A 19478-nucleotide genomic window follows, 5' to 3' on the forward strand; every position below is an offset into this window, starting at 1 on the left:
GATGCGATGACCTATGTCGGCGCCGGCGCCAGCAATAGTCTCTTTGTATCATCATGGCGTATAACTTGCAATTCATGTCATTATCATCAATTATTGATCACCCTGTGAAGTGGATTTGGCTAATGCAGGCTAAGGAAGTATCAAAATCCGTGGCGATCTTTCTCCGCCTCGTCCTCTTCCTTTCATATGGTAATTACAATTTCATATGCCCTAATGCTGTCTTCCCTTGATTCCTATCCTGTTCCCTATTCATTGTACTTTCAATTTCTGCCTTATTTTTATTCGTCTTTGCTTTATTAAAAAACTACGCATAAATGATCTGTCACGCGGAGCAAATCTTCTGATAAGGCTATTTTATAGACATTCATCAACACCGTCATCATCAGCTCAATGATATAGTCATCATCATATTAAAAAATCTGCTTGTTATTTCTATGCCCTTATAATATTGTTCCTCCTGCAATTATATGAATGCAAAGAATTAAGAACAAACAACTCTCTCGGAGGCTCAATCACTATATTAATACTCCATATGGGAATCAAACTTGGGGTTGCATAGCCTCCGCCACCGTTATCCCTCTCGGGATTTTTGTTCTGTTCCTGCATCCTGATGATTGTGGGGCCCCAATAATTTGCTTCACATGCACGGGGATTTTATACATACAATCGCTATCGCCTGCGAATTAAACAATATATAGGCTTGGAAATTATATAATGACGGAGTAGACTTTTTTGAATGCGTGCGCACATGGACAATGAACCATGGTGCGAGTAGGTGGTTTGAGGAAATGAAAAAGAATGACTCAGTACGTATGGCTTTAGAATTTTCAAAGTCCTTTCCTATGGATTAACAATCTTGATGCTTAAAATATCCATTTTTCTTCATTATAGGGACATCTTTGATGAACATGACATGTTTAATGCTTAATTTTCTTCTTATTGTGAAGATAACTTGCTTGTTGAAATTTTGAACTTGTTAGCTAGCAGGAGAAATTTTATGGGGAAAACGGAAAAGCCATCACTGTCGCAGCAGATGCACTGAAACAGTTTGACCCGAACTTCCTTGGTGATGCATATGTAAAAGAGTGATATGATGATTTTTACTTTGACTCTAGTTTTCACTTCGCTGGACCTAGAAGGGCGAAATATTAACTTTTCTTGTTTCTACACAGACAGTTCCCCTCTTTCTCGGTTTCCCTGTAGATAAAACTATTTAACTACCTTGAAAGCAGCAAGTAATGATCTCTGGGACCTCATCCAGGCCACTCAAAGACATGGTGAATAAAAAACCTGTCTCTGCGGTGGGGGTGATGCGTCTTCTGAACAATCTCTCACCAAGTGGCATTCTTTCATTTTTCTTCCTTTTTTTCCCTGTATTTCACTGAGTCATTTCTGTCATGTCTGAGAAAAGACCCTAACCCCCTCCTTTGATGTTGCTATTTCGGCATCAGGAGATGTCCACTGGAGGACCCCATTCTTGGCACAAAGGTTATAGAGGCTTAGGCCCACGCGAATGACGTTTCACACAGAATGCTATTGATATATAAATGGCACAAATCGCGTCATCTCTTCATGTACTGTTCACTAAAATATCCTCTTCCCTGACAATGAACCCACTTTATCTTCTTCCTAATAATTTTTCACTCTACTGCGTCCCTGAGATGATTTTAACTGTAGAAGTGCTTTTTTGGGGCCTTTATTGACTAAGGTGGTGTTTGTTATTGTCAAAAATACTTTTTAAAAGTACTTTTTCATAAAATGAAACAAATTCCTTCACATATTTATTTTGTAAACCGTAAAAGGACTTTTGAAACTATGATTTGGTTTTCATTCAAACACTTCCTAAAAAGGTGTTTGATTATTGTCAAAATATTTCCTAAAAGTACTTTTCCATAAAACAAAGCAAACTTCTTTACACATCTGTCTCATAAACTGTTAAAACACTTCTAAAATCACTATTTCTCAGCGTGCCGCTGGTTTATCCAAAATTTTCTGGCTTCGTTCTAGATTTGTTCATTTGAAAATAAATTTGCTTGGCAACTGATTTTAATTGTGGACATCATTGGATATCCTTTCGAAAAGGGGAAACCACCGTCTTCATTTTCAAGACATTGCCTTCAGTCATTGATTTTTTTTTTTTTTGGCAGGGGGGGGGGAGTTAGCTCTGGACGTCGAAAAAGTGAAAACCATCTCATTCTGTGGGAGACAGTCATGGACACCCATTTAAGACATGGTCCCTTGAGGTTTGAAGAGAAAACAAGATGAGAATTCTCTGGACACCCATTCGAAAAGGATTAAGGGAGACCTAGACTAATGTTCAAAGAGAAGATTTTAGGATTTTCAAAACGAATGAGATAAATCCTCCACGAAGTTAATGGCATCTGTTACCATTTAGGTTCTAAATGTTCATGGAAAGTGACAAATGTTTTTTTTTTTAAAAAATGCTGTCTATTGTATACAGATAAAGTTTACAAATTACAGGTCGATGATAATAGAAAAATGTAAAAAGAGAAAAAATAAAGAGAAGCTTAAATCAATCACAAATGTTATACTGTAACAGAATGCTCGAGAGTTTTTTTGTATCAGACACATTTACATATAAACAAAAGAAATTTCTGTAGCGCACACCTGTAGTCAGAACTCACGAGAAATTTTTCGGACTCAGTTCATACTGGAAATGTCGGTGCCTCTTTCTTTGGTCGAAATTAAAGTTTGCACATGTTAAATACAGACTACAGGGTTTGTCCAAAAGCCACTGAGAATCTTTGCAGATCCTTGGCGTAGATGTCTGAAGCTTGAAAAACGGACGGATGCTGGGTTTGGTGCCAACTGGTACTTGATTCATCTGTTATGAAGCCTGTCTCTGGTTTAACCTCACTGTAAATAGATTGACAATTTTGATTCTGTGCTGTGTTTCCCAGGAAAAATGGGGTGCTCAGATACTCAGACCATTTAATTTCTTCCTGTTCTGCTTGTGGAGGTACTTGAGCTTCTTTATCAGCCTTCACAGAGTCTGCCAATCCCCATGCTACTAAACTGTTGTTCTCAAGGAAGTTATTGCTGCTATGCAATTGGATACTCCCACTGCGCCCATTGCTTTTGCTTCCATTGTTAGCAAGGATACCAGCTTCCCAGTTCTGAACCCCATCAATATCGCCAGAGGATATGGAAGGATTATCAGACTGGAGACTAACAGGGGTACTTACATGTGTTGTCGGGAAAATAGAGCTTGGCACAGAATTTAGCATAGCGGGAGTCATACTAGAATTGAGCTCTGACATCATCTGAGAGGAACTGGAACCTGACATGAAGCAAAGAGAGCCGTTGGGGTTTGCGGATAGCCCAACATGTGGTGGATAGTTCACCTGCTGAAAAGAGAAGTAACCCATCATATCGGAAGGACCACAACTGGTAATGGAGCTATCAAGGAACAAATCCTGGGTGGGTCGGCCATTGGTCAGATTGCTGCTAATAGTGCAGCTATTGCTGATCTTAGAGCCGGAAGGAACTTGGATTGGGTATCGCTCCGAAGGCACTGCATTTGTCTTTGGTTTCGCAGGCTCTGCTACGCCCAGTTCATTGGATGCCACTGAGGCTTTATGATGGCTTTTGACGGCTGAGGGGGCCTTCTCCTTGTCATTCTCAACCTCAGAGAGTGGCTTGTGGGTGTTTGGGTCAATGCCTCTTTGCCTGAGCTTCTTCTTGAGGCAGGAATTCCATAGATTTTTAATCTCATTGTCAGTTCTTCCGGGTAACTGAGCTGCAATCTGTGACCACCTGATGGAGCAGCAGAGACAGTTACGTAAGCATCAAATGATTTATGGAACAAGAGCAAAAGATGGAGAGGCCTTATGAATAGCTGCTTGAGCGAAGGGTAACAACCTGTTGCCAAGGACTACGTGGAGTTCAATAATCAAATCCTCTTCCTGCTGCGAGAATGCTCCTCTTTTCAAATCAGGCCTCAGGTAATTTATCCACCGCAACCTGCAGCTCTTGCCGCACCTCTGCAAGCCTGTGTCATGGAGAGAGGAGAAAAGCTTAAAATGATTCTTGCTTTTCGCTATAGCTATACATACATGTGTGTGCGCGCGCACGACACACGCTGCAATATGAGGGAACAGAAAGCAATGAAACAAGATTTAGTACCGGCGAGTTTGGGGACGGAGCTCCAACATCCATGGCCATGCTTGGTGATGTAATTGAGAAGCTTCTCGTCTTCCTCGGGAGACCAGAGGCCTTTCCTAAGTTTCTGCTTGTAACAGCAAGAGTGTCTTCCCATGTGCTCTTGACGATTTGTTCACTCCACCTTGGATGCTTCCAAAAGTTCTGTAACTCTGAAAATAATAGCAGCAAACACTGCTGCGTTTGAATGAACTTGTGAGATGGTATGAGTTGTGGAGATGGGAATTGAGAAGCTAGCTGAAGAAACAAAATGGGAGGTTGATAGGGAATCAAATAAACAGAATAGAAGGAGGCTTTTAAACTGTGCTGGAGGAGGAGAGGTGGTTAGGCATTGAGGCTTTTAAATTTGTGAACGATTTTCCCGAACTGGGCTCCTCTCACACCTTCACGGGACTGTCCCTTCAGAGACTTGTGACCCTCGGGGCGGGTCATCTAATATGATACTCCTCCGGTTCTTAATATAATACCTATTTAAATAATTTGATTAGATTAAGGAAGTTAAGTAAGTTAGTTAATTATAAAAAAAGTGACACATTTTTCTTAAAACACCATAATCATTTTTTATAATACCTCCTCTCCCTCTTCTACTTGATTATACTTGATGGAGTATTTATAGGGGTAATTAAGAGAAAATTGATAAATATGATAAATGGGTCTTATATTTAGGACCAAAACCAACTCAAGAATTGGGTCCTATATTAAGGACCGGAGGAGTATAATATAATATAATATAATGAACTTCATTTAATATAATATATATCTTAATTAAAAAAATAATATTCCAAACTAAATATTTTCCCTGCTTCAATAAATGCTTGCATTTTAAATAAATACTCCTGCAAATGAAGCATGTCTTTTTTTTTTTTTTTCTTTTAACTCTGCATAGTGTCTGGAGTCTTTTTTTTTCCCAGACATCCAGAGTCATTTCATTGTAAATAGACAATATGTAAATAAATGTAAATGATGTGTTGGCTTTAAAAGATTTATACATTTGCAGGAGATTGAGTGGGGATGTCCAAAAAATGACAAAATGTTTACACTTACTGCTAAAAGAGGAGGATTTCAAGCGACGATGACACCCCCCCCCCTTCACTGTGGTTTCCAAGTGCAAATTTCTTGCTCACAGGAATGCCCCATATCGGCAACCTACACAGATTAAGTATTCCGCATTAAATTCGCGATAACGGAACCCTTATTCTTTCTTCTTCGCCCATCATTTGTTCACTCACTTGCTTTTCCGGGTGATTCCACGAAACCATGATTTGGCTACAAAATCCAACACCGCTTTTGACATCTTCGCAAGTTGAGTTCTTTTTTCTTCTCTTGGAAAGTGCCGCAAACTCTACCAACCCCGCAAAGCATTCGTGTTTTTTGCAATTCGAAAGCCACTCGACTTTTTAATTAAATGTCGATTTCTCAAAGTTTACTTGTCTGAACTCATGCGAGTTCTGCGATTGTGTGGAAAGATATTAAAACTCGTGTTAATTATAGAATTAATCCCCTCGACTTCTCTTCATATAAATAAGGATTCCTCAACCCCAATTATGCAATTGGGCATTTAGTTTGTTTATTGGATGGAAGCTGCAATTCTTGAAATGCGAAAGCAGACAAACGCTGATGATCAATTATTACAAATTGCAGGCATACTTAATTTGACAAAACTTTAAATGCAGTATTATTCTATTCATCAATGCTAGCTCTGGGCTCAATTCTTTCGTAGTTGGTTTTAGACTTTTAGAGCACAAATGTTAGGAGTCCAAGGCTATTATTGAACTTGTGTATATTCGGTGCGAGTAAATATATGTTGTCAGAAAAACCTTGTAAGAGAAAAGGATTGTTCCATTATACTGTCCAATAAAACAGTACAAGGTTTCAAACCATGAATTTTCGTTTCACTCATTTCTCAGTCCACTCGTAGCTACCGGGACAGGACACACAAGGCCTGTGTTAACTAAACCAAAATATTATAATAATGTGTCTGGAAGAGGCAGCTCATCAAGTTGACCTTCGTTGTTTAGTTCAAGTCCGTTTTGATTAAATGGCCATTCCTTTAAAACCGAAGAAATTCATATAATCAATCATCATTGTGAAATGAAGGTTGTTGACTTCCTTATGCTTAGGACCATGGTTTGAAAGTAATTTGTTTAGTTTCAATTTATGACAAGAAAATGAACTGTACCTTTTTTTATATTAATATTATACGTTCATATTTATAATGTATTCTAGCTTAATCTTTTTAACTAAAATACCTCATATTAATGTAATGATATATGTGTATATATTGTATGAAGAATACTGAGTTAAAATTTTCAAAATTGAATTAATATATATAATAATCAAAGTGTTCTCCCCCGTTAGGTTTATCAGGATCTAGTCGCCACCTTGCATGCTTGCAGAAAGACAAGGTCGTGGAATAGTAAAATAATTAATTGTTTGAAATAATTAATTAACCAGCAAATCATTTCAAAGCCCCAAAACTGAAGACAACAATAAGGGTATAAGGTCATGTAAATTAAATTTATGCTCGCCAAGGTTGATCTTTTTTTTTTTAAAAAAAAGGGAAATGAATATACAATCACATTTCTTGGAACAAAAGTAATCAAAATACTCTAAAATATTAATCATTTCCTTTGTCCTTGTTAGATGGCACAATTGCAAAATATTCTCTCCAGGCCATTATTCATTGATCGCACACAAACATCCAAACTAGTAATTTGTCTGTTAGCACATATTCTTCGACGATCATGTTTTGAACTTGAAATAAAAAAATATCTTGGCCCATTATTCTGAATAATAAAATGCATAAATTAGCGATAATAATACTGATTTTCCCCGGATGATAGCCTGTCTTTCTTTGTTCTGACATTGAGACGCTTCCATGCCATCAGAGCAGCCCTAATTGAGACATCCAAATGGGTTATTTTAATTTGAAAAATAAGAATGAAAGAGAGCAGCAAGAGAAGATGCTCGTAATCTCCATACTTCATCATGCATTTCTAAGCTTATCCTCATTCGTTCCCATATATTTATGAGCTGTTCACCCAAGTCTTCAATCCTCGTGTAAAAATGATTGGTACATATTCACTGCAAAATAATAATCAAATAAGGCCATTTAATTAGTGACCAATTTGAGATCGGTCAGCTTAGTTATATTATTGCAGGCACCTCCATTTTCTTTCCCTCTCCTTCTCCTTCTCTCTGTGTCTTCCTTGGAATAAAAATATATAAGTTCATGTCTGCGTTTCTGGGAATCAGTCTCTAACTGCAAATGATTGGAACGAAGATGAAAAGGCATGCTTCCTCGGGATCAACTTTAGTCTTTTGATTATGAGCAAATATTCGCTAGCTGCTGCAAGCTGTCATATATGTTAATTGATGTTTCTTTGACTGGCATTAGTTCATGAAACGCGCACGTTGATGGTATTATTTATTATATTTAATATTTTGGATGAGATGAAAGAAGGTAATTGCAATTAAAGCCTTGGGACAGTTAATTAGAGGGAGACAAAGGATGGAACAAATCTAATCCAAAATCAGTTGTACAATTTTGATGTGTATTTGTGTCACAAGTTGATGAGCTGGGGATGGATTCTTTTGGGAAAGATTAATTGAATATATGTATGGAAATATTAGCAGATGGAGCCCAAAAAGCTGCATGATAGAAAGATTATGTGCAGCATTATTGTGAACAAGAATATTTGACACTAATCTCGGTAGGTCCATCACTAAAACTAAGCTTTTAATTTAGGTCCAATGCATATTCCCACAAATTCAGAATAAAGAAGGACTCAACCCCCTCTTTCTTTTTTCAGTTTTTCTTTCTCTTCAAATTAAGTTGTCTATTTATGATTGATTAGCAAGTCCTGTCTTTGCCAGGAGCTGGACGGTGCTTGAACTGCAATCCAAGAGCTGATTCTTTGTGTCCTTTCAGTTTTTTGATTGACCAAAACAAGTTGGGTTATCGTCAATTTTCATACAAGTATCGTATGTGTTGAAACTTTCCTGGAACTTCCCACAACTTGAGGCATGTGTTCTTAATTAGAAAACGTTGGTCATTATATGTTCTGGTAGGCTTTGAAAAGTCTGAAGGCGTTATATCCATAAAAAAAGGGGACTAATTTGGAAGACCATGGTATGGAAAAGGGGGAATTGAAATGGATGCGTCTGCATTATCTCCAGAACCATATTTCTGAGTTTAATTTGCATCGGACAACTAATTGACGAGAAAATAAAGAGCAATTGCTATTTTCAAAACCAGAGAAGCTTCAGTCTAACTGCAAACATAATGGAGCCGCACAACACTACAACTAGTTATAAGTTTATATCCCACAGACCCACACCCGGTTGACATTGAAATTACTCCTCCGGTCTTAAATATAAAACTCTTTTCATAATACATTACGAAAGGGGTTTTATATTTAGGATCAGAAGAGTATAAAATTTCAGCCCCTCTGGCTAATTCCAATGTGATATGTGTATATTTATATATGGGACTTTGTGTGGTTATGGATTGAGATGAAGCGTAAAATATCAAGGCTAAGCAAGTAATTAGTGGGGGTGGTCAGGTTGAGAAGACCCTAGAGTGAAGTTATCTTAACTCAAATGGCCCATTAAGACTACCTGGGAACAAAAGCACATGCAATTTTCTCAAGTTTTTGCTAACAAACACTTTAATTATATGTCTTTCGTCTTGTCAAAGCAACCAGTGATGATGACACACACACACGACGCTTTCTATATCTAGAACGCTAACACCCCCCCCCAAAAAAAAATCATCCTTTTAATCCTACTCATGTTCCCCCTTAATTGCCCAACCCAGTGCTTTAAGCAAGTTTAAAGCATTAATTAAGTGTGATTAGGGAGAGATCTCGATGGCACATTTCAATTATCAAAAAGCATTTAATTTGTCTGGCTGAAATATTCTCCAGGCACGAATAATTACATGTTTTGTAGTGGGCAAGTGCGGGTCAACTTTATCGTCACAATAACATAATTACTTTCAAATTTGGGAAGGAACTGTTGGAGATTCTGAGCCCCAAGAGTCGAGCCTTCTCAATCAATTTTCATCGCAACCACGGGTCTTTTCAAAATCAAGTGGTACTTCTTTGTTAAATTATTATAAAATAAATTAAAAGAGATTGATGGGTCTTTCTATTTTCCCATTTGCGCGCGTTTGTTGTCCCTGTGGAATTAATTTTTTTATTTATTTATTGGGATGCGTCAGTTTTTAGTCTTTAGAAGGCCAAAACAAACAGAAACCAATCGTTGTGCCAAACATGGGCCTTCAATAAGAGGTATTTTCTTTGTCTCCTTGGATCACCAGCCCATTATTTTGTGGGCCCACTTATCTGTTTCGGTATAGGCTAATCTTGTACGTTTGTGGGCCTGACTTATCCAGATTCGATCCAAAAAATATTTGGGCCTTATGGGTCTACGTAGGCTCCGATCTCAAGTCCGTGAGTTGGGCTTACGTGTCTTAATGAGATGTCCCCATTGAATGATTCAGGCCGGCAAAGTCGGCCCAATCAAGGGAACTGAGCTTGCCTCCTAATTATCATCTCACCAACCACCCAATGCAGTCGCCAAAAAGGCAAAGTGGATCAACACAGAGCTTTATTCTTTGATGGAGATTTGGAACCTTTTTTTTTTTTTAAGAAAAAATAATAATTATCTTCGCTCCTGATTAATTCTTTTCCCCCTTTTGTGGTAAAGAACAATTTAGATATACAGGAAACCAATCCGAACATTCATTTCAACCTCACAGTTGACAGCTTGACATGCTGCTCTTTCTTTTTACCCAGGAGGGGAAAAAAAGGATAAAAATGAGAAAAAATAATAATAAATTTTATGTTTTTTTATCACTTTTTTATTTTATTTTTTAGAATTGATTCGTTAAAATTTTCCTTCTCCTTGTCTCTCCTATATTTCCCTCGTGCCAACAAGGCCTTAAATTCAATTGATAACGCGTGGAGAAAAGAATCAAATAAAGAACGGTTGAGCTCACTTGGGATGTAATTTTCTTTCATATGGAAGACCTGACATCTACCGCATAAAAAATGGAAAACTAACTGACGCCAATATAGAACGAACGATCAGTAACATTTTAAAAAGGCAGAAAGGCTTTGAAATGACTTGACGCAATATCACTGTCATTGGAGGGACTCATTTGAAATAATAATATGAAGATAGGAGCAATTGGGAAGACGCAAACGTGGAGCAAACATGGCCAAATGGGGTCGTCGTCACTTCGAGTAATTAGTAATTACGCTGATCTTCTTTAACATTCCACGCTTGACTTATCTCCTCGACCTTTCGGGCCGCTTCTAATCATCATCATCATCGCTCTTGTGAACGCCCCTTTGATTGAATTATGGCTCGTTGATGGCAACAACTAATAATGATGCAGTGTAAAGAATAGCTTTTTTTTTTTGCCCTGAAAAAAAGGACAACAAATAAAAAAATGATAATTAAATGATAGGACTCCAAGTCAGCACATTAACGCACCAGAGGAGAAATAGGGAGAATGGAGTAGTGGTTGAGTCTGTTTGCATCTTTTTAGGAGAGTTGAATGAGTCTTTTAGGTTTTATTGATTTTATTAATGATTTATTAATTGAATAAGGGGACTTTAGGTTGTTAGAGGTCCATCAACGTCTCTTTCTGTTAGTTCCAAGATATTAGGGATATTTACTTAATTCTTATATTTATTCAATTGTAATTTCTGCATTATAAATATGTTAGCCATCCTATAAGCTAACATATGAGAGAAATAAATATTTGTTCAGTAATTTGGAGATTCTCCTTCTGGCTACTAAATCTAGTTAAGTGAGATCCTTGCTTAAGTAAATTTTAGTAGATTTTATCCCGGCTATTAGTGAGTTGAGAGTGAGATTCTTGCCTCAACCCTCTACTAGATTATATTTCAGTTTTTTTTATTCACTTAATTATCTAGCCATTTGGGTTCTACCAAATTGGCATCAGAGCCATGGTTGAGACTAGATCATCCCGCATTCCCAACCACCTGAAAATCCTGAAAATCCTTTAGTAGGAGATAGTGATCCTTTGACCACAATTGCTGCGCGACTGGAAAAATTGAAGCATTAGCTAATAGAGTAGCCAATTTGGAGGTTGCATCTGAAAGAAGTCGAAGAGGAAACCAACGTTCTCATTGGGAAGCTGACAGTGAGGACGACCCTGAAGCATCTTATAGGCGCCGAATGCCTTACACAAAAATTGAATTCCCAAGTTTAGCGGTGGGGATCCGCGAGGTTGGATATTGAAGGCAGAGAAATTTTAGGTACTATGACACCCCAGAAGATTTGAAAGTGGATGTGGCATCAATGTACTTGGAGGGAGACGTGCTTGATCTATTCTCTTGGATTAACAATGAACGCACGGTAGTGTATTGGGATGAACTTGTGAAGGCTCTTCAAGAAAACTATGGACCACCGGAATACCAAACCCAGATGAGTACCTTTGTAGCATTCGACAAACAGGGACGGTGTCGGAGTATCGTTCTGAATTTGCTCGCAGGTCCTCACGCGTCAAGAATTGGCCAGAGCATTGCTTGTTAGGTGTCTTTATCAATGGGCTCAAGGAAGAGTTGAAGGCGGATGTACGTATCCATAAGCCTAGAACTGTCTATCGAGCAACCAGTTTAGCATTAGAATATGAAACTAAGCTCCAAAAGGCTAATGGGCCTAAGACCAACATAGCCTCAGGAGTAACTCGCACTTTTTTTTTCCTATACCCAGCCAGCACAAGACACAAGCATCGCACAACCATCTTCATCTGCAATTCCAAAGCTCCTTCCACCGCCAACCCCAAACACATATTTGTCTCAGCACCCATCAGCAAAATCACCAGTTCCTCTACCTTGGAGTCTGAACGCCAGCGTCGCAAGGAGAAAGGGCTTTGCTATCGCTGTGGTGAAGTTTTCAAACCAGGGCACCGCTGCAACTCCTCTTTTTCTCTCCTAGAACTCATTGAAGAAGGAGAAGAAATTATCCTACCCTCAAAAGAAGATGTCAACAATATGGGAGATGGAGGGGAAGTTGAGGTTATGTTTAACGCCACGGTAGGGAAGGCAAATGCTGGAACCATGAAGCTCAAAGGTTTTATAATGGGCCGAGAGATTCTGATTTTAGTAGATAGTGGGTCTACTCACAATTTATATCAGAAGCATTAGTTTCTGATTTGTGTCTTCCTACTAGTGTGACGTCTTCATTTGGAGTTCAAACAGGAGATGGTAGAGTGGTAAAATGCAACCGTATTTGCACAGATTTAGAGGTAAAAATTTCTGATTTAGTTATTAAACAAGATTATTTCCCCTTCACTTTAAGTGGAATTGATCTTGTTCTGGGCATTAATGGCTGGCTTCATTGAATACCACCCAAACCAATTGGAACGAGATGTTCATGATTTTCTGGATAAATGGCAAAAAGTACAAGCTTCAGGGAGTTATTCCAGGGACCCATACTGCTGCCCAATTTCAAAGTCTGCTCTTATTAGAAATGCAAATGAATGGGAACCATCGGTCAAAGGCAAATCCAATGGATAAGGGAACAGTTCAAGTGGCTGCGCAAGTTCATCAATTACGACTTGAGGCAAGTCGTGTCTTCAAGGAGGGAGTATTGATAGGACTCCAAGTCAGCACATTAACGCACCAGAGGAGAAATAGGGAGAATGGAGTAGTGGTTGAGTCTGTTTGCATCTTTTTAGGAGAGTTGAATGAGTCTTTTAGGTTTTATTGATTTTATTAATGATTTATTAATTGAATAAGGGGACTTTAGGTTGTTAGAGGTCCATCAACGTCTCTTTCTGTTAGTTCCAAGATATTAGGGATATTTACTTAATTCTTATATTTATTCAATTGTAATTTCTGCATTATAAATATGTTAGCCATCCTATAAGCTAACATATGAGAGAAATAAATATTTGTTCAGTAATTTGGAGATTCTCCTTCTGGCTACTAAATCTAGTTAAGTGAGATCCTTGCTTAAGTAAATTTTAGTAGATTTTATCCCGGCTATTAGTGAGTTGAGAGTGAGATTCTTGCCTCAACCCTCTACTAGATTATATTTCAGTTTTTTTTTTTATTCACTTAATTATCTAGCCATTTGGGTTCTACCATAAAATCAGTATAATCTATTACATGTACAGCATAATGATGTGATGGGATCCTATAAATTACTGGTAAGTTGGGTATTAAGGATGATGAGGGGCCAATATTTGGACCGTTTTGATGGGGGGAGTCTGTGGATGCTTATCTGGTCCCCAACTTCTCCAATAAAGATTGTCACTTTGCCACAACCATAGGGTCGTCCTTTCAGATTTAATTGAAATAATTAATTCATTTTTAAGGAGAAAACTTTGTTGGCAGATTGATCCTTCTAAATCATTGAGACCATACTAGCTCATGTGGTACAGTCTGGGCAGACAACCGTGTTCCTGCTTTTTCCTCTTGACACTAGTTGTTCTTCTTCCTAAAGTTGTGCTGCCTTTCCTCCTTTTTTTTCCCTCGGGTTGTTGCCAACCTTGTTATTCCTTCCTTTCACTTTCCTTTTACTCTCCCAATCCCAACTTCTCTGCATCTCACACCCTCCTTTGCTCTTGGATTTCTTCGCCATGGCTACTCAAACTGTTGCCGCTGCTGATCATACTTCTGCTTCTGATGAGGTTTGATGTTTTTTTCCCTTTTCGAGTTCTTGAGCTCATACGATCGTCAAGTTTCATCATAACCAACTTTGATCAGTATTTCATTTATTTTCTTCACTATACTAATTAAGTTGGTAACTATAAACAAATTTTGCTGGTAGCTCTCTCTCCTCCTTACTTAGTTACTGATTTGTAGTTATTTCTTTCGAGAGGAAGAGTGAGGCTGCGTGAGGCAAATAGTTTTGGATGATCCTTATTGATAAGGAGATATCAGCAAGAATTATCCATTTCATTGTTGAAGTTGGGGTCTGAAAGATTCCGGCAACAAGTATATGTTCTTGCTCGTGAGAGAGAATAATAAGCTTTGCACTATAGATATAGGGATTAGGTGCAGAATAGAGAAGTGGGGATAAGTTCGAATAAAGCAATAACTAAAGGAAAGCCAACGAAGAAAATTCTGGGAGGTTTTCCTTCTTGTCCTTCTTCTCAACAGATTATTCCAACACAAAAGTATCAGACTAGTTAGCGTATCAGTTAGTATGATATTTCTTATCATTATTTTTATTTTTTCGGAACAGAGAATATTTGTGAGAAGAACTCATTAAAGAACACAATAGAACTCTACTGGTTTCATTTTCATAGACCTTCAAGAGCCACAGTCCGATTATGGAAAGGGAGAAAACAACAAATTCTGATTCCTGTGCTTTCCTGATTTGTCCACTAGCATCATACTTGTTACATATTCTACAAATTTCGAATTTATTGTGTTCCTATATAACTGTTGAAGTGTGTTTGCTCAGATTTAATAATAACTGGTTGCCCATCCTTGTTACAGCAAGTTGAGAAGAAGAAGAATGAAGAAGGCATTGGAGAGAAGACGGTTTCTTTGACAAATGAAAATGAAGACAAGCTTGACAAGACTAAAGATGCAGCTCCTCCTTTGTCTAAGACAGAAGAAGAAACTGAGAGAGAAGAGAAGAAGGTTGATGGTGAAGGAGCATTACAGGAATCTGTTGGAGACAATCTGAAGGAGCAAATTAAGGAGCTCCCCCCTCAATCACAACCCACAACAATAATCGAACCAGCCATAGATTCTGCAACAGAGCGTTTTGTGGATAAAGAAACAGAGAAAGAGAAGCAAGTAAAGGAAGAAGACATTCCTGAGGTGTCAGATGAAGTGAAGCAAGACGAACAGAAGCTCGTTCCTGATTCAGAGCCGATCAGTGTCAAGGAACCAGAAGCAGATCCTGCCGTTGGCAACCCTGAAGTGTCTAAGCCCGCAGAAGCTACTGAGAAGGAGACATCGCAGAGGCCGCAAACAGAGGAACAAGAAACTGCTAAGAAGGAAACACCACAGAAGCCACAAACAGAGGAAGAAGAGCAAATAAAGGAAGTGGCGGCTGAAAATACAGAGAAATCAAGTAATCACGCTGAGGTTAATCTTGCAAAAAATCGGATTTAGAGGAAGTGAAAGAGAATGAATATTCAGAAGTAAGTTTTGTCGCACCAACGCTGGGAAAATCAGAGGAAGCAGAGAAAGAAGAGGAGAAAAAGGAGGTGGAGCAACAAACGATAGTTTCAATTCCCGAACCTTCAGTTGAAACCATCGAAAAACCCAGCGACGTGACTGAGGAAAAAACAAGGGAAGTAGAAAATTCTGATGGAGAAGAAGTGAAACAGAGTAGCAACCACGAAGCAGGGCCTACAGAACCAGAAAAGCCAGAACCTGTGGTTACTGAAGTTGAGGATCAACCAAATGAACTAGAAAAGCAGTCCTTGGAGAAAGAACAAGAGGAGCGATCCGAGACGGTTGTCGATGAAAACGTAAAGAAAGAAGATTCTGAAGATACAATTGTAGTGGGACCTCGTAAAGAGTCAGAGGCTGTCAACACAGGGAAACCAGAACTTGGGTCTCTCCAGGTGGAGGAAAAGCTAAAAGAACTATTAGAATTTGAGAAGAAAGACAAGGACGTGGAGACTGAACAAGAGCTTGTATCTGGTGCAGTGGAGGAAAAGCCAAGAGAAGAGGATTCAAACGTAGAGGAGAAGAGTAAGGACGTGGTGACTGAGAGAAGAACTTGCGGGCAAGTCTGCGGCAACTAAGGAAACATCAGAGAAGGAACAAAAAATTGAAAAGGAAGAGGAAACGAGTGTCACCAGCAACACTGTACAAGTTACACCAAAAGAGGAAGCTAAAGTGGCAGCTGCAAATGTTGTGACAGCAGAAGAAGTTGCTGAAGAAGAGAAAGGTGACAAAGAGGAGGAAAGTAGTCTCACCACAACCACGAACACTACACCAGTTGTGTCCAAGGAGGAAACTGAAGTAGCCTCTGGGAAGGCGGTGGAATCTTCTTCTGCAACTGCAGAGAGAGTTGTTGAAGAAGAGAAAATTAACAAGGATGAGGGAATTAATGTCACGAAAAACACGCCAAACGATGCATTAAAGAAGGAAGCTGAAGCAGCTTCTGCAAATGGGGTGGAACCTTCTCCTTCTCCTGTGACCGCACAGAAAGTTGTTGAAGAAGAGAAAATTGACAAGGAGGAGGAAATTACTGTCAAAGGAGTCCCGGCACAAGTTATGTCCAAGGAGGAAGCTGAAAGAGGCTTTGAAGCTAATGGGCTGGAATCCTCTCCCGTGAATGCAGAGAAAGTTGTTGAAGAAAAGGGCAAGAAGGATGAGGTTGATGTGGCGTCAAAAGAAGTGGTAGGGGTTTCTGAAAATCCTCAGCAAATTTCTGTTAATCAGGAAACTAAAACCGATCAGGCAGAGGAAAAACATAACTCTGCTGCTCCTGGTGTGGTAGAAAGAAAGAAATAAAACGCGTCTGATGCTGTTGAAAAATTGTCAAGAGAAGCAGAAGTGGAAGTAAACAAGGTTGTGGAACAAAAGAATGAAGCAAAGGAAACAACAACTGAAGTAGAAGAAGAGGGTGTGAAAATGGTGAAAACCATAAAAGATAGTCAACCTGAAGCAGAAAAGGAAGAGAGTAAAGTGGATGATGGATCAACAGATGCAAGTGAGCCCGCGAGAGAAACTCTGGCATCTAAATTTGAAGAAGAAGAGGAATCTGGTGCCAAGAAAGAACAAGTTGATAAGCCTATGAAAACCGAGGCTCCAATTACGGAGGTTGCCGTCAAAGAAAGCGATACCACGAAAACAACCAAGGACCTTCCAAAAGAAACTATCACAAAATCTCAAAAGCAATCAAACAACATAATATCAAAGGTCAAACAGTCACTAGTTAAAGCAAAGAAGGCTCTCACTGGAAAATCTCCAAGCTCCAAGAATCTCACTGCAGGCACCAAAGGCGATATTAAAGTGAAATAACGCTATATGAGATGGATCAAGCATACTGGCAAAATCTACAGAGGCGTTGTATTTTTCTCAGGTTTGTGGTGACTAGCATAGTTGTTTTCTCTTGTTTTTGTTTGTAATTGCATTGAATGCAAAAGAGTGCGCCGAGTGTAGTGTACATAGAAGATCTATAGGCTTTGCTTTAGGCAGTGCTGGAAACTCTTGATTGTTTGTTTATGCGTTATTCATTTTGGGCATATGTATTGTTTGTGATTTTGATTGCTCTTAATAAGTTATTGGATCAATTTAAATTTGTTTATGCAAGGCTAGGAGCATATACGACCCAATAGAGGTTATTAGAAACTATATAATACTTTTCATCCTTAACATAAAAACTAGTTTTGATATTCAATTCAATTTTAAATACAAAATCTCAATCAATTTTGTTTCATATTTACCCTTCTTTTAAAGTAATCATTATAATAATTATATATGTTAACTGTTTTATTAAATGGTAATCTAACTAATATACATAATATGTAAAAAAAATTTTAAGAACGACAACTTATTTATTATAAATAATTAATTTAATTAATTTTTTTAATCTACTTAAATTGGTTAATGAGTTCTTATATTTAAAACTAAAGTTGCTATAATGGCAAAACTTGGGAGGCACAAGCTGATGTCTGATCTTGTTAGTTTATATAATTTAATTTAAGCACACAACGAGATGCTCTCGGTACAAAAGAAAATCCGACGCGCGTGGACTTCAAACTCCCCAAAAATGTATACAACTTAAATTTAGACAACTCTTTCTATCTTTTGGGAACTTGAATCCTCCGAGCAACCACATTTGTAACCTTCATCTGATTTGCGCAAACAGGATTTATGGAAATTGTGTGCGTGTAGTAGAGATGGTTCGAGTGACGCATGGAGATACAATAAATTTAAGCAATTACATGTCTATATACACAAGAATTTTTCAAACCCAATGGGGCATCGGTACGCGACAGTAAACGCATGAAAGAAAGCAAATCTTCAGTAAGTATTTGCCATACACACTAGAATAACCTTTATTTACCTGTGTTTCTACTTTCTAGAGCTAGGAAGGGGAAACAAAGATCGCCGTGGTCGATGATAACTATCATTATTTCATTCATTGATACAAAGAATCACAAGGAGAAATATGAATAAGATATTTTAGCGCATATTTCTACGCAGAATTTGAATTTTTGACACTGATTAAATCACGGAAGGTCACCAAATGAATGTACAAATAAGTGTCCTCACCCATAATGCCAATTTGTATTTTTGTCATCCTAAAGTCCGTTAACTAAGATTCTAGAGGGTCATCCTTGGTGACCACAGATATCCTATATGGTTGTGCAAGAGTTCAGTAACCCACGATCTTAGCGTCAGTCCTTACCTGTAAGAAAAGCAAAACAATAGGTTATTTAAACATGAAATTACAATTTTTACGAGCATTAAATAATGCAAATAATAACTTTTTCTCTGAAGGCTGCAAATATTTAAATGTTTTAAACTCATATTCTAAATTTTGTATTAGCGAAATTGTCTACATGGAGACTCCCCCTGTGTGTGGTGTGTGAAGAACTTGCATGATATATCATTTATAAGCCATGATCAATATATGTATATAATATTAAATTTTACATCATGCTTTATATTATTTTTTTACCCTCTTTTAATGACAAGAACATGATTAATATTACCGGCAATGGATTCCACCTAGATAAATAAATGAAGGGGCGCTCGCATGGTCGTAAGTCATAAAATTGAAAAATTGAAAGGACTAGATCTAGATGTGGATGTGTGTATGCGCTTCGTGACACTTACAAGATTTCTAATGACATGGTCATGTTCTTTGCTAGGGTTAGTAGCTCCACTGTCATTAATACTAGAGGTATGCCCGCCAGTACGCACTAGTGCTCTCTGATCAGTCCAGTTTCAACGTTCGTCGCTTCACACTAGCATTACAGTTGAAAGAAGAATATCAAAATGGGCAAGAGTATATAAGCTTGCTAAAAAGTGTTGTAGAAGTGGTAAACAATACATAAGAGTAGAGGTTTAAAACAGATGAATGATAGACAGATAGTAGTTGTCAGAATCTGCATATTTGTCAACTATTATGAGATTATGAAACAAGCTATTGTCTTCGAAACACAACAGTTATTTTTTCGTGAATAAAAATACTCACTCGAAGGTAATAATCCAAACGTCAAGCTAGAATAATTTGCTACCATTTTTCTAATGTTCCTTACAGTTCTCTTTTTTTTTTTTTTCCTCAGCCTCTAAAATCCGAATCCATGAATAAGAAGATGAGCA

At 38.1% G+C, this 19478-nt stretch overlaps 2 protein-coding genes across 2 annotated transcripts; one reads left to right on the top strand and one right to left on the bottom strand.

Annotated features, from left to right (window-relative positions):
* Positions 1 to 2621: 2621 nt before the first annotated feature.
* LOC114735824 (transcription factor MYB61-like) lies at positions 2622 to 4564 on the bottom strand. Its single transcript, XM_028923582.1, has 3 exons — positions 4147 to 4564; positions 3883 to 4012; positions 2622 to 3777 (listed from the first exon to the last, which is right to left on the bottom strand). Exons 1-3 carry the CDS (start codon positions 4277 to 4279, stop codon positions 2733 to 2735), a joined length of 1308 nt encoding a protein of 435 aa, XP_028779415.1. The 5' UTR covers positions 4280 to 4564; the 3' UTR covers positions 2622 to 2732.
* Positions 4565 to 13626: 9062 nt separating this feature from the next.
* On the top strand, positions 13627 to 15382 carry LOC114735825 (RNA polymerase II degradation factor 1-like). The gene is made up of 2 exons (XM_028923583.1): positions 13627 to 13858; positions 14673 to 15382. Exons 1-2 carry the CDS (start codon positions 13808 to 13810, stop codon positions 15297 to 15299), a joined length of 678 nt encoding a protein of 225 aa, XP_028779416.1. The 5' UTR covers positions 13627 to 13807; the 3' UTR covers positions 15300 to 15382.
* The last annotated feature ends 4096 nt before the right edge of the window (positions 15383 to 19478 follow it).

Source organism: Neltuma alba, unplaced genomic scaffold (assembly GCF_004799145.2).
Source record: "Neltuma alba isolate B1F8T4 unplaced genomic scaffold, ASM479914v2 tig00013256_pilon, whole genome shotgun sequence".
In the NCBI taxonomy this organism is placed as follows: domain Eukaryota; kingdom Viridiplantae; phylum Streptophyta; class Magnoliopsida; order Fabales; family Fabaceae; genus Neltuma; species Neltuma alba.

Bases quoted from the DNA above. Each gene is read 5' to 3' on its own strand.
- LOC114735824 (XM_028923582.1), bottom strand. From the start codon at position 4,279: ATGGGAAGACACTCTTGCTGTTACAAGCAGAAACTTAGGAAAGGCCTC. The intron at 4,013-4,146 runs GTACTAAATCTT...TCCATGACACAG, and splicing joins CTCCGTCCCCAAACTCGCCG to GCTTGCAGAGGTGCGGCAAG. The intron at 3,778-3,882 runs GTTGTTACCCTT...CTGCTCCATCAG, and splicing joins CACGTAGTCCTTGGCAACAG to GTGGTCACAGATTGCAGCTC.
- LOC114735825 (XM_028923583.1), top strand. From the start codon at position 13,808: ATGGCTACTCAAACTGTTGCCGCTGCTGATCATACTTCTGCTTCTGAT. The intron at 13,859-14,672 runs GTTTGATGTTTT...TCCTTGTTACAG, and splicing joins ATACTTCTGCTTCTGATGAG to CAAGTTGAGAAGAAGAAGAA.